This window comes from Bidens hawaiensis, unplaced genomic scaffold (genome assembly GCF_021521415.1).
Source record: "Bidens hawaiensis isolate Kalapana, Puna unplaced genomic scaffold, B.hawaiensis_p1.1 tig00005181_1, whole genome shotgun sequence".
NCBI lineage: Eukaryota > Viridiplantae > Streptophyta > Magnoliopsida > Asterales > Asteraceae > Bidens > Bidens hawaiensis.
This window is the reverse complement of record NW_027491333.1, coordinates 108,871-126,659: the sequence shown is the minus strand read 5'-3', so window position 1 is coordinate 126,659 and position 17,789 is coordinate 108,871. Positions and strand designations below refer to the sequence as shown.

General features: G+C 38.7%; 1 protein-coding gene across 1 annotated transcript; it reads left to right on the top strand.

Annotated features, from left to right (window-relative positions):
* Positions 1–14,027: 14,027 nt before the first annotated feature.
* Positions 14,028–14,552, top strand: LOC143629306 (uncharacterized). The gene has a single exon (XM_077098614.1). It carries the CDS (start codon positions 14,028–14,030, stop codon positions 14,550–14,552), a length of 525 nt encoding a protein of 174 aa, XP_076954729.1.
* The last annotated feature ends 3,237 nt before the right edge of the window (positions 14,553–17,789 follow it).

Sequence of the window (17,789 nt, the reverse complement as noted above, 5' to 3'; positions counted from 1 at the left end):
CTTCTGAAATGATCCAATACCTATATATATATATATAATATATATATATATATATATATATATATATATATAGGGTGGGATTTTAATAAGAAGTGTAAGAAGTAATATGGTGCGTTGGATATGTTCATCTTACAGTAGATATGGAAAATGTGTTTATTGTGTGGTGTGTTTTATTTTAGTTGCGGTGTGTTTATTGGGGGGTTGTTATATTAGATATAATTGGTGAAAACGCACTTCCTATGCTTCTTAGAAAAAATTTACTTCTTATTATAACCTTGCTATATATATACATACACTTACACACTCTTAACCTTTTTCTATAGCATTCATAAAACATTCACATATCATACAATTACCACTTAAGATAAATGTATTAACTAATCACATCTAGTATGCACACAACCCCGAAAACATAACAAGGAAATGGGGCTAGAAACTCACCAGTGTCCTGTTTCTTTTAGAGTTTCTGGTCACACCTCTTCTCAACTGGGCATGACTAACTGTGTAACAATTAACAAACATCACTTAACTACTCTTAGTTATATCATATTTCTAAGTTAATGAAACCCCTAGCTAACAGGACCCTAGCAGCGGGGTTCTAGGGGCGACCGCTTGGAAAAATTTTATATTCATTAATAGCCCTTTACTAAAAACCTTATAAAAAAGCTGAAGTTTGAACCATTCGAATCGAGTTTTCAAACCATTTGAATCGAGTTTTCAAACCAATCAAATGAGTTTCAAACCAATCGAATCGAGTTTCAATTCGATTCGATTCGTTTTCATTCGATTCGAATCGTTTTCCAAACGAATCGAGTTTCTTCCATATCTCGACGCAAACTTGGTTTTTTGTGTTTTTCGATTCTAATCATATACTTACATCCCATTATGCTCGTTTTACTAGTAAAACGAGTTTCAAACCATACAAACTTCATTTTTCTCATTCTAACACAGTCTAAACATCACTCGTTTGTCCCATTTCATTCTAGACACCTTGTTTACATTTAGGATTACATTATTCTTACATAATAAGGCCCAATTTTCCTTAGTAACAAATCCTAAGGCAATCCAACCTCAAAAATTTAACCTTTACACCTAAACGTACCTTTTAGGTTTGGTTTTGCTTCGGCTTTGATTCAACACATGAATCTGGACGTGTTTCTCTTGTTGTTTGATTATGTTGAACACGAAACCCAGCCTTTCTTCAGCTCGAATATAGATTCGAAATAATGAGAGTGTTTGTGTGTGTTTTTAGTGTGTTATGGAGGTTGGAAGATGGAAATGAGGGTTTTAGGGAGGTTTAAGGGTGTTTATATACCCCTAAGCCCATAGACCTAAGGCCCATCACCGTCTCCTATTCCATTTTTTATTGTCCAAACTCACACTCTATTATTTTTATTTAACTTAACTAAATAATAACACACTATTAAGTAAACAAAAATCCTTTATTTATTATTATCAAAAGTAGGATGTTACATATGAGATATGTTTTGTTATCAGAAATCATTAATTCAAGATTGATGATTAACACTCATTCATGATTCACTCATGTTCTTGAAAACTAGAAATGGCAAAAAGAATATCTTGATATTTTATCCAAAACATATTTCTTTGGGTTGTACTTAGAAATGATGAGATACAAGCAATGATCAATTTCTCTAGTTTTGGTAATTCTGAAAATAAAATTGTTAACATGATTGATTAGGTTGTCATGGAAGTTAAAGAAATTATATGTTAAAAGAATGCGTAATTATAATCTACTTAAATCATCCAAGGTGAGGTGGTGTGACTAAACTACAATCACCCGAAGTTTTTAAAATTGGTATTAGAGAAATCAAAGTCAGTCTTAATCTTTATACTTCACTAAAACTACTTGCTTACTTAAATTAAAATGTTCGTGGTAGACATGAAGTTATGCATTCTACTTTCATCTATGTCATAGGGTAATTCACTTAGAAATGAGGGGTTATTCTATCTTATATTATTAAAGCAAGTTGACCACATATTCATCATACTGATCATCAAAAAAGAGCTGAGTGGATTAATGATTTAGATGGTAACCTTCACATACTGATTTTCTCGTCTAAAACTCATCTAGTTGTTCAGCTATTTTACTTTACTATTAATTTAAAAAGATTTAGTTTTTGGAAAAAACCAACCTTTAATAATTATTACTTTTGATTAAATTAGAATAAAGATTTATTATTAGACATCATTCGTGTCCATGGATCGATACTTGGTTCTTATCAATATTTTACATATGCAATAGGTACATTTTCCTATATGTGTGTGGTTTAGTTTGAGTAGAATACATTTTTATAAACTTAAAACACGGCCTTGTGGGAAAACAAATCAACATAATTTTATACACGACACACCACACGTCAAACACGTAATTGTGTTTATCTTACACTTTTGTAACCGAATAAAATATATATATCTATACATATTGATTCACGTAATATATAAAAATATTATATTATATTTAAATTCATTAATAATATAATATTAAACTAATGTTAAAGTAACATATATCTATATCTATATTGTATATAATACATTAGTATCAAACCCGTCCCGTTGCTGTGGTGAAATAACCAATTAACTATTGACCTGACCAAAACTGGGTTTTCTTCCCATCTTTGGATCTGTTTGCAGAAGTACATCTGGTTACAAAAGAAAGTAAAGCTTCGCCCTCCTCCCTTAATTGTTGTCCAAAACATTTCGAGTTACTGTATTAACAAACATTTGTCTTAAAAGACCTGTTTTGCTGATTTATAATACAAAGAAAAAGACGAAGTAAAAACACCTTTGAACACTTACAAAGGTAACAAATGCTAAACTCCAATTCCTACAGCTAACCTTCTTAATCTAGTTGTTGTTACACCCACATTTTGTCTTTCTATCACAATTCCTTAACCTGTTGATACACATCCATATTTTCAGGTAAATTCATGTAATTTCTCAAATTATATTATATTATATTATTGTTGTAATATACTGGATAAAATATTAAAGTTTACATAAGTTTTGAATACTGTTGTAAAACAAAGACCTATTAACAACCAAAGTTCATAGTAGACGAACAAACATAATATATAAAGTGATACAATATAGAAAGGTGAATTGGAGGAGTATCTCATTGAGTATATTATATCAAATATAAGAAGTCTCTATTTATAGTGCTACAATATGAATACAAACTAAATGCTAACATTGGAGTTAGAATGTGGATAGCCACCACGACATAAATGTTCATAACACTCCCCCTTGACTATCCATGTAATAAAAGAAAATATAACATCGTACTCCTTTAATAAGCTTGGTGGTGTTGCCTCATTAAAAATCTTGCTAAGAAAACCCATTGGGAAAAAACCATAACTAAGGAAAAAAGAGTGCAACGCGTATTATACTCCCCCTAATTTTTACATCTTTCATGTGACGGGTTTCAATCTTGTGTGAAAGTTTGTTTAAGACTTCTGTAGCTAACAACACGCCGCTTGATGGTGTAGTGTACACTTCCTTATTTGGAGTAATGTTGTATTATCTTCGTGTGTGACTTGTAGTTCCTCGTCTTGTAAATAATTGATATGTAATGCCACATTTTGTATATGAGTAACATGAGATCCACGACTTTGCTATATTATATTACCTGCATCAATATGACTAACCAAACCTTTTTTTACAGGTTAGTAAAATATAAACTTATATCTTTCATACCTTGCATATATCTAAGTATTGTGTTTAACTAATTCCGATGTCTCTTCACTGAAACAAATTATATCTTGTCAATAAAAGTAAATAAATAATATACATAGTTGTGTATAACTAGCAAGAAATATTGCATCAATAGCGATAAATTATGGTACTCCTTGACTAAGAATTTCTATTGATATAAAGGATAATTTGTTCTATATGAGATTATCTGTATCCATATTAAAATGTTTCAACATCTTCTAGATGAAATGATTGATTTAAAAATATCATTACTCAAATGTTCGACCCGCATACCATCTCTTTACGAGATACAATGCAATCATCACATGATATTGTTGATTTAATATCAAAATATTCAACACATAGATCGAATACATCATATTCATACCCCTCTTCCACGAGAGATCACTGAGTTGATCATCTCATTTTTTACTCGGATTTTGTAGTCCACATATAATACATGTTAATTTCATATAATAAATTTCTATAGCTTTTAGTTTAAATGTCTCATGCACATATAATTTGTCATGGATTTCCTTCCATGTTGACTTCTTATGTATACAATATACTACTCAAGAGTTTTTACAATCCATCATGGACTTCCTTCCATGTTAACCAATCATGTATACAAAATATACTCTTCTAGAGTTTGGCATCTATTTACCACATCATATTCAAAAATGTGATTCTTAATTATATAATTATCATTTCACATTGTATCATTCTTATACATAATTTATTGTACATTGTTTATTGAATATCACCATATGCTAATTGATGCATAGGAATTACATCCTTAAGATTTTTCATGCACTAAACCTCGAATTTATAAATTTCAATCATGTCGTTCTCGAGAACTTATTTAATATGATTTTGGCATTTTAAATCCTTCAAGGATAAATTTCATTATTATAATATTTATTAGATGCATATCAATTCTCTCTTGTATTACGAGATTAATTTGTGTTGCATCCACCACTGGAGAACACATCTCCTCATCGTTGTGCCATTAATTTATGCCTTACCTTGCATAGTTTTATTTTTTCTTATCACGCATTTGTACAAAATACTCTTTTATATCTCATATATGTTACAACATTTAGTTGTATGGACCACTTGTCCAAAAACTAGTAGGTTCGTGAGAGAATTCAGTTCTGCATCATTTGAATCTTTTCATTTTTAGCCAATCATTTTAATATATCATTTATTGACAGAACATAGTTCTTGATCCTCAACGTTTTCATTATTTCAAGCGCTATACAAAATTATCAACGACGTCGATTTTTTTCGATTCCATATATATTTAGACATGATATAGTTTATTGAGATCTCTTTAATTTCCAGGTACCTGAGGATTTCTTCTAGAACCATCATGTCTATCGTTTCTTAAAGAGAATCTTTCATTATACCGCGAGTTGACCATTTTCATTAATTGCTCCACTTTCGAGGATTTTTATTATTTGAACCGAATAGTCTATCACGCTTCAGGCGTGCCATAGACTCATTTCCAATGTACGGTTGTCCTTTGAATAACATTAATAGGAGCACTAGCAGTTGTTATTTGTGACTTAGCTAGTCACTCTATTTAGGTCAGTGAATGCATTTGGTAGTTAATTCACTAATTCTTGTAAATGAATTATCTTTTGAACTTTTGGTTTACACTTTCTCATTTGAGGATCAATATGACATAAACATGATGATAATTCATTACAACTTTTTAATTTTCCAACTGCTTCTTATCTCCCTCTCATGTTGGGAGTGTTGATTAATCCATATGAAAAACCAATAAAATGAGTCGTAAGCAAATATCTCCTAAATTGCTCAATTTTTTTTTAATTATAGATGGTTAGTCATACCCAACATAATTTCATCCTCATTTGAGGTCCCATATTTGTGTGTTGTGGTGGAGCAATTACAACATATATCACACAATAATAAAAAAACTTAGGTGGGAAATACTTGGCTTGACCAACAACCATTTGTAATGGTGAGAAAACATAATAAATTGTAAGCTTTGATGTGAATTACCATTGAAACTTATTCATAATATGGTCTCATACATAAACACGAACATTTACTCTCAGATCATTAGTTTTGCAATCAATTGTAGACATTTGGTAATTGTCTCATAAAAACAAATCTGTGTATGAACATAAATTACAAAACGTTATAATCCAAATCGATACGTTAATCTGGAATACTAATGTGCTTGCTATCTTATTAGCTAAGCCACAAATCATGCAACATGTTGGGATATTCATATCCTATAATCATTTCCAGAATATTTAGGGATTTACAACCAACATAGTTGGATAATAGTTATCTTCCCCTTGAGAGCTAGCATTGTATGTTTAATTACCATGAAGAATCTTCTGGTTCTTCAATATTTTCACATAATCCATAACTCGGAATGGTCTAACCGGTCAAGCCAATATAATAAATAGTCATTATTTATAAATTTCTAGCTTATGAACATATATGCATTAGCTTCACTCGTGTTTGTTAAATAAAAAAAATATACGAGATAATAATGTATTATCATTTCAAACATTCGTGTTAGAACACGTAACATGTATCTTATCCTCGACTTCTCGTATAATCACTCTCTTAGTGTGCCACTTCTTGTGGTCAGTTATAATTTTAATATGGTTGATCTCATTATCAATGCGAGGGTCATTAAAATTTTCTCATTTACCATGATCATGACCATTGTAACGACCAGTATATACTCATCACATTATTAACACAAATTAATCTCATTGTCGACATGAGAATCTTAACAATTTCTTTAATTCCCATGATCATGGAATACAATGATTAATATATCACATCACATTCACTTCAAAGAATAGATTAAAATGATAACAATTCTTCAACTAATTACATGATCACAATTTTTACAATGCTCATTATATCATCGAATTCACTTTAAGTAAATAAAAACGATTTTCTTATAATTAATCTTCTCATCACATAACATCAATGGAGAAGTAATTGTGATGGAGTCATGCTCATTTATCTTTCCAAAATATTTTAACTTTATGTAAGTTTGTAACAAGCTTTAGGGAGTGTGACACATGGGATGTCATTTCTTTACATTAAATTATTCTAATAACTAGTGGATCTTTTATTATAAGCAAAATCATTCACAAGATTGATTTTAAAACACAAACTACGTTTTTCCAGTAGGTAATCTATAAAATATAAAAGACATAACACGTATTAAAATCATGTGATTCCATACCATCAGATAAATAAGTTATATTCTTGCATCATGCTGAGAATACCAACTATTTAGTCATACGTTCTACCATCATATAACATATTGAAGATAATAATAAAGTATGCCAACTATAAACAAGTCACATTCATTATTACAATATCCATTATAAACCTGTCTTGCGATATTTTTCAATAAAAACCACTACACATCATTTCTAATTGTAAGGCCCTGTTACCGGCGCCTCACATTTGGACGTTGGATTTACTCATTAACATAGTTCAAATCATTAGAGTTAATAAAACATACGCGGAATATTAAAACTTTCAAAAACATTACATTAACCCTAACTTGTTTTAAAACAAACATCTTGTCTTTCAAAATAAACAAAACATAAACTAATAAACGTCTTGAGTCTTCCGATGCCAGCCTCTTATTCAATGCCACGTGTTCCCCTCTAGCGAGCTGCCTCATCCTACTCACCTGCGTGCATACTAAAAGTCAGCTACGCTGAGTGAGTTCTAGTTAATCACGTAATATACAATACATACATTCATTCATTCATTCATACTTTCATACTTTTATCTCATTCTTACTTACCTTCATTTCTTACGTTATAAATAGCATTACGCCATACTTTCCTCGAGTATTATTAGGGCTCGGTCCCTCTTTCCTCGAATATTATTAGGGCCCGGTCCCTCCTTCCTCGATTATTATTAGGGCTTGGTCCCTCCTTCCTCGAGTATTATTAGGGCTCGGTCCCTCTTTCCTCGAATATTAGTAGGGTTCGATTCCCTCTTCTTTACCATACAACCATACATCATTTACATTCATTCATATATCATACATATCATATCATCATTTAACATAACATTACAACTTGACAATACGTGCAATATCCGAAGATCATTCACGTACTGACAAGCAATCATTCATACTTTTCACATAATTTATGTAAGGCATACAATTATCACTTAGGATAAATGTATTAACAAATACATCGAGTATGCACACAGCCCCAAAAACATAACAAGGAAGTGGGGCTAAATACTCACCTGGATCCTGTTTCTTTCTCCGTTAATTGTCAATCCCTTCTTTAACTGTGCTTTGATAATTGTATACAAGTTACACGTATCAATATTGGTTCTATTTGTATTTTAGTCAAAATGATTAAGTCTGGTGTAATCCATTGGCCCTGTTTTAGATTACTTTTACGTTGATTTTCTCTTAAACCTTAAGATATTTAGATTTTATTCTGCTACTCCCTAATGTACTTATGTTTACCACTTCCTTTCTTTTATATTATATCACATTTCATTTAGAGTTTATATTTAACCCATCCCTTATAGCCGATTTCCACTTTTGCATGCCAATGTATGCATTATAATCAAGTAACCCTTGGTTCGTGTAATCGAACTCATTGTATGAGAGTTATAGCTTGCATGTGACTTGGACATGTGTCCGAGCTCGAGGTAATGGAGCTCAGATTGTATACGAATCACAAGCATTTGTATTCGAGTTCCATGTATGCGGGTTACATGTATTCGAGCCATTGTAATTGAGTACCGATGTATTCGAGTCCGATAGTAATCGAAGGGCTATTGTAAGCGAACCACGTTATGCAAGCGGGTTCCGGTGTAAGCGACTCCAAAGTGATCGAGTATAGATATATTGTAATTGAACCTTAACGTAAGCGAGTATGTATATGTGTTGTGACTATCTACTCGAGTTTATGTTAATGTAATCGATTTAGTTATGTATGCGAAGCCATAATAACTGAGTATTGTATGCGAACAACTTGTAATTGATTAACCCTTATGATGGGCTGTTACGGTGTATGAAAGTTACTAGGATGTAAGCGACTGCGTTGTTTGCTCTTATTGTATTCGATTAAGCCAAAGGCCTTTAGTGTAAACGAATATCATTGTAAGCGAACTTTATCCTTATAATTGACATAATGTAAGCGAGTTACTGGTAATCGAGTTACCTAAAAGGACAGCCCCGTGGTGATCGACCGAGCTGAACAGTCTCAAATGTAATCGAGTCTCATCAGTGAACCCTTGCAAGTGAAGCTTATTGTAATCGAAGCTCGGTGTGATCGAACTATACTCATGTAAGTGATAGGTGTAGTGTAAGTGAGTGACAGTGTGTATGATGGTATGCGATATATATATATATATTTATGTTGTATGCGATTGTATATATATATGTATATATATATATTCTAAGTCTTTGTAATCTAATTTGATTGTATGCGATATCAAGGTGGGTAAGTACCAATGTGATCGACCCTGTAGAGGTAGGGTATGAAACCCACCATTTGACAAAGTATCACTAAACTGTATACGCTGGGCGGAACACTAGGCGCCAGGAAATCACTAACGCCAGGCGTAGTGCATGGCGCGAAGAGTGTAGTCCAATATTACTTTTCCTGACACCTCGGGAATGGTAATGCAAAGGTCCCACCAGCATGGGATAAAAAGATGGTAACCCACATAGGGATAAACACCAAACCAATGGGGATTGGACAACACATAAAGGACGGTACAAACAGTACAACCACATCCTTGTTAAAAGGCCGTGATGCCCACCAACTTCCACCAGCCACCACGACCGCACGAGTGGAGAATGTTATTGGTGGAAAACCTGACAAGGTGGCTGGTCACACTCTCTCTCCTCCGGCTATAAATACCAGTAAACCTCCAAATGGTAAAGGATATACTTTCTCCTACTATCACTATCAAATTATACTACTTCGTACTATCAAGTACTGGTTCTCACGCCGAAGGGTGGTTACGAGAGAATCCCCCCCCCCCCTATTCCTCGTAACGAGCTCACGGTGTTCTTTTTTACAGGTTACACTTGTTTGCGCCAAGAAGGTTTTATAGCCCATCGTGTCGAATACTTAACCATTACCCTCGGACTAACGTGTTAGACCTTGAGGGGTGGATACGTGTTTCTTCATTAGCGTCATCCGTGTATATAGCTAGAATAGTAACTCACTCCGTTCTTGACTCAGATAAGTGGCAAGACTACACCGAAGGAGGTTGGCCAAAAACCCAACCTAGAAGGAAACATTGAAAATCTGGACGTACAGGATACGGGCGGATGTCTTCTAAATGCCTCCACTGTTCATCCTACTGTCACGGATAAACAAAAAACATAAACACGTTCCAAAGCAACCATGCCGCCAGACATCATGGCGTGGCTCGAGGAAGAACAACAAAAACTAAGAGACAGAGTTAAAGAAAAAATGGCTTTCGTTTTGAAACCTAGATCACTGTTTGATATAGCTTCTAGTAGCAACGAAGAAGAGGAATCTGAAGAAAACTCAACACCGGCTCGTGCGAAAACACCATTCGCCAAAACACCTCCTGCTAAGCAAAACAGCAAAGCAGGAGATAAGTCTCAGCAGTCGAACCTAAAGGCAGACTCACGCCTAGACAACCCCGACTATGAAGAAAGCTGGAAAGACCAGACGCCAGGAAATTAGTAAAATACCACCCAGAAGCGGCGGTTGATTTTTCCAAACCATATCGGCCAACAACATCAGCGGGAAAATCAAAGTTTGTAGCAAGAATAGCCGAAGCTGAGCTACCAGAAAATCCCAAAATCCCGCCAACAGTGGGCCAATATGACGGTATCTCAGATCCAGACAATCACTTGCAAACCTTCATAGCTGTGGGGTTAGTATCAGGGTGGACCATGCCGTTATGGTGCCACATCTTTACGCTAACCCTAGTGGGAGCTGCTAGAGCATGGTTTGAAAGGCTGCCAGATGGCCAAATTACAAGTTGGGAAGACCTAGCAAAAAAGTTCACTTAACAGTTTAGCCAGCAACGGCGACACATCAGTGACCCAGCGGACATTTTGAATGTCGTTAGAAAAGATAACGAAACGCTTGAAGATTTCATCACAATATTTAACCAAGAAGGCCTGAACATCAGCGGCGTAAGTGAAGAACTTCTGCGGGCAGCCTTTCGCCAAAACGTAAAGTGTGACGATCTTATACGTAACCTTACGGGCAAATATGGCATGCCGCAGCGATGGGACGATGTTATGACCGCAGCCAAAAGGTACGAGCGGATGAAAAAAGTTTGGGAAAAGAACTGGCAAAAAATGACGCCAGAAACGACATTAATAGGGCCCGCCAAGGCAAAAGAATGTCCTCCGTATGGTCAAGGTTGAACAGCGATAGAGAGCCCACATTCGACCTATCCAAAACAAGACAAAAGGGTCAGTCGAGTATGCCCCAAACGAACGCATCCAGGTGGACTCCGCTAACAAAAAGTCCAGCCCATATAATGTACAACGAAGGGATCCAACTGAAGAAACCGGCGCCAGTTAAGCAGGGGCAGGGCACAGATATGAAAAGTTATTGCGACTTTCATGAGCAACATGGCCATTCGATCAACCGGTGTATTAATTTAAAAGACGCGATCGAAGAATGCGTCAAAAATGGAAAATTGGATCACCTTGTCAGAAACATACAAGGAAAGTACAGACGCCCACCCCCAAGAGATGGTGGAAAACCGGAAAAGAAGATCAAAGATCTACACGCCAATATGATCTTAAGCAATGTTCAAAACAAAAAAGAAAAACAGATTGGGTGCCATGGAAAGAAGAACAAGTCAATTTCCCAAGAGTAAGAGGTGGGGCGAACAAGAAAGCACCCTTAGTGATCACAGCTGTGTTTGGTAACTACAGGACGCCGCGTTTCTTTGTTGACATGGGGGCAACGTCCAACATCATGTACCGCCAATGTTTCGACCTGGTAGACGAAGAAGACAAACGTCGGTTGACAGCAGTTAACGCTCCAATCACGGGGTTCAACCAAAGTATTGAATACCCGCTAGGGCAGCTGACATTCCGAGTCGAGCTAAGTGATGGGCTCCATTCGCGAACGGAAGACGTCGACTTCCTAGTAATGGAGACCCCCCACCCGCAATATGATATAATCTTGGGAAGAGAGGCCATTGGTGATTTCAACGCTACCCCGTCAACAGCACATGGGATGGTAGGGGTACCAACCCCGACCAGGATAGCAATGATCAATGCCAACAAAGAGTGTAACATGGTGGGGAGAAAAACACCACCACAAAAGACGCTTAAACTCGGTAAAACCAGAGAAGTAGAAAAGTGGATACTCAACAAAAAATTCCCAGAGCAAAGCATAACCATTGGATCAACCATCTCCGAGGAAGCACGGGCGGCACTCAAAAGCCTGTTGGTCAAAAACATTGATGTCTTCGCCTGGACTCTGGCGGATATGACAGGGGTCCCAAGAAGCAAAGCGGAACACGAGTTAAAGGTTAACCCAACCTTCGTTCCGGTGGTACAGAAGCGGAGAAAGATGGGACCAGAACAAGCAAAAGCCTGTGATGAACAACTTCAACAATTAATTGATGCGGGTATAATCAGAGAAATTCAGTACCAAACATGGGTAGCCAACCCAGTAATGGTACCCAGAGCAAATGGCCAATGGCGCATGTGCATTGACTTCAAAGACCTCAACAAGGCGTGTCCCAAATACTGTTACCCGCTGCCAGAAATTGACCTTAAAGTTGACGCACTAGTACCCTTTCAGTTCAAATGCTTTCTAGACGCCTATAAAGGATATCACCAGATCAACATGGCGGCAAAAGACCAAGACAAAACGGCGTTCAGAACAAACAGCGGAACATATTGTTATAAAATGATGCCATTTGGCCTCAAGAACGCCGGGTCTACTTACCAAAGACTGATGGACAAAGAGTTCAAACCTCAAATTGGAAGAAATTTGGAAGTTTACATGGACGACTTGGTCATCAAAAGTAAGCCGTAAGGAGCCATGTTAGAGGATATCAAGGAGACCTTTGAAACTCTAAGGTCAATTAGCATGAAGCTTAACCCAGGAAATTGTTCCTTCGGCATGGAGGAAGGAAAGTTCCTGGGAGTAATCGTGACGAATGGTGGCTTCAAAGCCAATCCAGAAAAGTTGGAAGCCGTGCGGAAAATGCCGTCGCCGAAATCGGTCAAGCAAGTGCAAACACTTAACGGCCGATTAGTCGCATTGAACAGATTTTTATCTAGTCATGCAGAAAAATCATTCCCGTTCGTCTCAACCTTGAGAAAATGCCTCAAGAAATCTCAGTTCCGATGGACGGAAGAAGCAGAAACAGCATTCCAAGAAATCAAGTCGCGCTTAGAAGAGTTACCAACCCTCACAGCTCCTAAAACTGGAGAACCGCTACTGGTATACCTAGCAGCATCAGAAAGGACAGTCAGCGCAGTGTTGATGGTGGAAAGAAGCGGTATTCAAACGCCCATTTATTACATAAGTCGCACCTTGGCATACGCAGAAACAAGATACTCCACTTTGGAAAAGTTAGTCTTATCCTTGGTCTAGACAGCGCGGTGATTGAGAAGGTACTTCCAAGGCCATCCGATACACGTCCTCACCAACTTTCATTTACAAAATGTGTTAAGCAAGCCAAAATTGTCTAGAAGGCTCGCAAAATGGGCAATAGAATTGGGAGAACACGCCATCGAATATAAACCAATGCCAGCAATCAAAGGCCAGGTTTTGGCCAATTTCATCGCAGAAATCCCTCAAGAAAAGGAGGAAGAATGCAAAAGAGAGATCGAAACCCCTGTAGATCAAACGAAAGATGAAGTTTGGAAGATGTTCACAGATGGAGCTTCCAACAATGAAAGCGCTAGAGCGGGCCTAAAGATAACCAACCCAGAAGGGCAGCACTTCACGTACGCATTACGCCTAGAATTCAAAAGCACAAACAATGAGGCGGAGTACGAAGCATTGTTGGCAGGGTTGAGAATCGCTAAGAAGCTAGGGGCACGCCACTTTGAAGCACATGTGGATTCCATGTTAGTGGCAAATCAAATTGAAGGATCGTACGACGCAAATGATGATAAGATGGCGTCATACCTAGCGCAAGCTAAAACGCTAATGGCAACTTTTGCCACATGCAAGGTGAAACGCATCAAGTGAAGTGAGAACAAACAGGCTGACGCCTTAAGCAAACTTGCAGCCGTTGGTTTTTAACACCTAGCGAAAGACGTCCGCATCGAAGTCCTAGCAACACCTTTAATAATGAACAAAGAAATTCTCGTTTGTTCAGAAGCAGAAAACAGTTGGATGACACCAATCATCAACTACCTCGCAAGAGGTATTCTGCCTGAAAAGAAAGCAGAAGCACGGAAGATCCGCCACAAAGCATTGAATTACACAATCCAAGGGGACATTCTCTATAGGCGATCGTACTTGGGTCTACTTCTCAGATGCGTGGACCCGCAAGACGCAAATTATCTGCTTAGAGAATTTCATGAGGGAATATGTGGCGTACACGCAGGACCAAGAATAGTGGTCACAAAAATCATGAATACAGGATATTATTGGCCAGGCATGCATGTTGACGCCGAGAAAGAATTGAGAAAATGCAGCGCTTGTCAACGCCACGCGCCAAACACTCTGCGCCCGAAAAATGCCATGATACCGGTAACAGCTTCTTGGCCATTCCATAAATGGGCGATTGATATAACGGGACCATTTCCAGAGGCGTCGGGCCGGGTGAAATTTTTTATTGTAGCGATCGATTACTTCACAAAGTGGATCTAAGCAAAGCCGGTAGCAACAATCAACGCGGCCAGCATCAAGAAGTTTATTTGGGAGTTTATAATCTGTCGTTTTGGATTGACCGTGAACTTGGTCAGCGATAATGGAACACAACTCGCTGACCAACACATCCAGAAATGGTTGAAGGAACTCAATATCTCGTAGACGTTCACTTCCGTCGCTCACCCGCAAGGGAATGGCGAGGTAGAACACGCCAACAGAAAAATTGTAGGCGGAATTAAGAAAAGGTTGGCAAACGACAAATCAGGATGGGTCGATCAGTTGCCTCACGTACTATGGGCCATAAGAACGCACAGAAATACAAGTAACGCAGAAACGCCGTTTAGTCTAACTTATGGTACCGAGGCAATGATCCCCGCTGAAGTCGGCGTTCCTTCTCCGAGAGTCACATTATCAAATGACAACGATGTAGAAAGGCGGTTAGACCTAATGCTTCTTGAAGAACGTCGAGAATTGGCCGCAATAAGAGAACAAAATTACAAGCGCCAGCTGCAAAAGTATTACAACACCAAAGTAAAGATATGTGAGTTCAATGCCGGAAATTACGTTCTTCGCAACAACGAGGCATCAAGATCACATGCACAAGGCAAATTGGCGCCGTCTTGGGAAGGCCCATATCAAATTAACAAAGTGTTGGGGAAAGGCGCCTACACTCTGATGCATCTCGATGGCTCAGCGATTCCGAGAACATGGAACGCAGCACAATTGCGAAGGTGTTATATGTAAATCGATTCCAATTGTAAAAACAGGCCAAGGGTCGAATTTTAATGGAAACGATACTCCGCATTTCACAAAAGCATTCATTTCATTTATATACAAGAAATTACAAGCGAGAACTTATGCCCGCACACAAAAAAATAAAATAAAAATAAAAAAAATAATAATAGAAATACAAGCCAAGATGATATAGCCTAATCTACATCGTTCACACTCTTCCCGGAGTCAACGGCAGCGCTATCTCCTTGACTGCCAGCAGGAGCGGCGGAAGGCCCAGCTTGCAACGGTTCAAGCAAATTCCTCAACAGCTGCACGCCATTTTCTTCCTTAGCATACTCAGCAACTTGCGAAAGAATAGGAAACGTCAGAGAATCATATTCCGTCTTAGCGGCAGTATACACCTTATCCACATCAACGGCGTTAAGAGTGTAGGCCTCTAACGGAAGATTATCACACAAATGCGTAAGGGCTTCCTGAAACCAGCCTTGTGGCCAAGCTGTTGGGAGGCATTGACAAGGACTCCAACGCAACGCGTCAAATCATCATCACTAATGATACGTTGGGCAACCTATATAAAAGATAAGCATTAGTAGGATAGATAAAAAAAAGAAGAGAGAAGAACATTAGGGGATACCTTGAGAATAGCATGCTTCAACAACCAATCGCGGTCAGCGGCGATGACAGCAAGCTCAGAAGTCAAAACTTTAATGGCTTCCTCATTGGAAGCCAACGTGCCAGCCAGCTTTCCAGCATCCGCCTTCCTTAATACAGCTTCCGCCTCCAACTCTTCAATACTCTTGCGGAATGCAGCGTTTTCACTCTCAAGTCGGGTGGAAGCCTCCTTCGCAGCAAGAGCGCGAATGCGTGCATCTGCAAGATCAGCATTGGACTTCTTGCACGCAGTCTCAAACTCTTTATAACGGGCAGCGCGCTCGCGAGCGGACTCTGCAAGGTCAGCCTCGGCCTTCGCCAGTTTCGCCTCCACAGCGCTTAACGTCTGGCGATGATCAGACGACTCTTTACCGGCTTTCCAGACACCGGCCTCAGCATCCTTCACCATTTGTTCCATCTCTCTCATGCGAGCACCGGCTTCAATCTTGTCCTCGTGAAGGGCACGGTTCTCGCGCAGCAATTCCGCAAAACAAGAAAAAGCCTAGACTTGGTGAAAAGCGGCGTCGGAGTACAAAGTACCCCGGGGCTGGATCTTGTGAGCAATGCGCTCACCTGGAGGAACAGCATACTCCAAAAATTCGGAGCAAGTGGCAGGATCCTCAAAATTAGTGCCACAGTTAACATTCCAGCGAGGGCGGAAAAGTTGGCTCACCTCCATGGAATCGCGGGGGTCCATATCCACATCAAGAACACCCCCACTCAAACTCCCACTAAACCCGTCGCTGCTACTGCCTTGGAGTTCAAAAAATTTACCTTGCACCGTCGCGCCAAATTGAAAAGGGGGCAGCGGCATAACCTTATCACCATCAAGAATAAAACCCTTGTCAGGTGAAGATTGTCTTGATTTCAAAAAATCAGCAATAGAAAGGCTTGCTGATTCAAGACTAACCTTAGGCGATTCGTCCACAATCACCTTCATTGGTTGAGCAGACGAAGCTGGTGGTGAGACAACTGGAATTGGCCCAGTTGACGCTACGAACAGTCATAACAATGGTTTCGGCCACCGACGGGCCAACCACACCTGTCGTCATTGGAAAACTCAGCATTTGTACAGTAGGCCCAGCCTCCGACAAGCTGCCAACACTTGTCATCATCGGCAAACTGGCAAATAGGGCCGCCAGAGATGAAGCAACGCCAGAAGTGGCGGGAGAAATAGTCGATGAAGAAATCGCTAACACGCCTGAAATGAACTCAAACGATTTTAGAAGCAAGTCAAGTTTAATCGAAAGAAAGAGTTGTAAAAATCATACCTGACGAATTAACAAGACTACGCTTGACAACCCACCAAGACGAGGTTTCTTGAAAGCACGGGGCATCTCTTCATCATCTTCATTAATCACAAGGGTGGGACCCAAATGGTGTGGAACAATGAACGCCCCACCCAATGAAGAGGAGGAAGAGGAAGATGGACCGGTAGATACGAAATTCGTATCCACAACGGTTCCAGAAGCTGCAGCTACAGAAACCACATCAGTCGCCACCAAAATTGGAGCGACAACTGTTGTAGCCAGCACAGACACAGCAACCACAGGCTGCGAAACTGTTGACGAGGAGAAGCCAACAGAAACTTGTGCGGAGGTGGTTGGGGAAGACGCCATGCTGGCACTCAAACCTAGTGCTTCAAGCAATGATGCCGAAGAAGGCGCCGGTTCCTCAAAAGGAATATTGGAGATCATGACGACATCGTCATCATCATCCGCAGCGTCTCTTGCGGCGGTGTCTATCAGAGACGCAACCGTCTCCCCAACACTGCGTTGTACGCTCCTACTACTGCACTTAAGAAGGCGCACAACGTTAGATCTTCTACCTGAAAGAGAAAAAGAGAAGTTA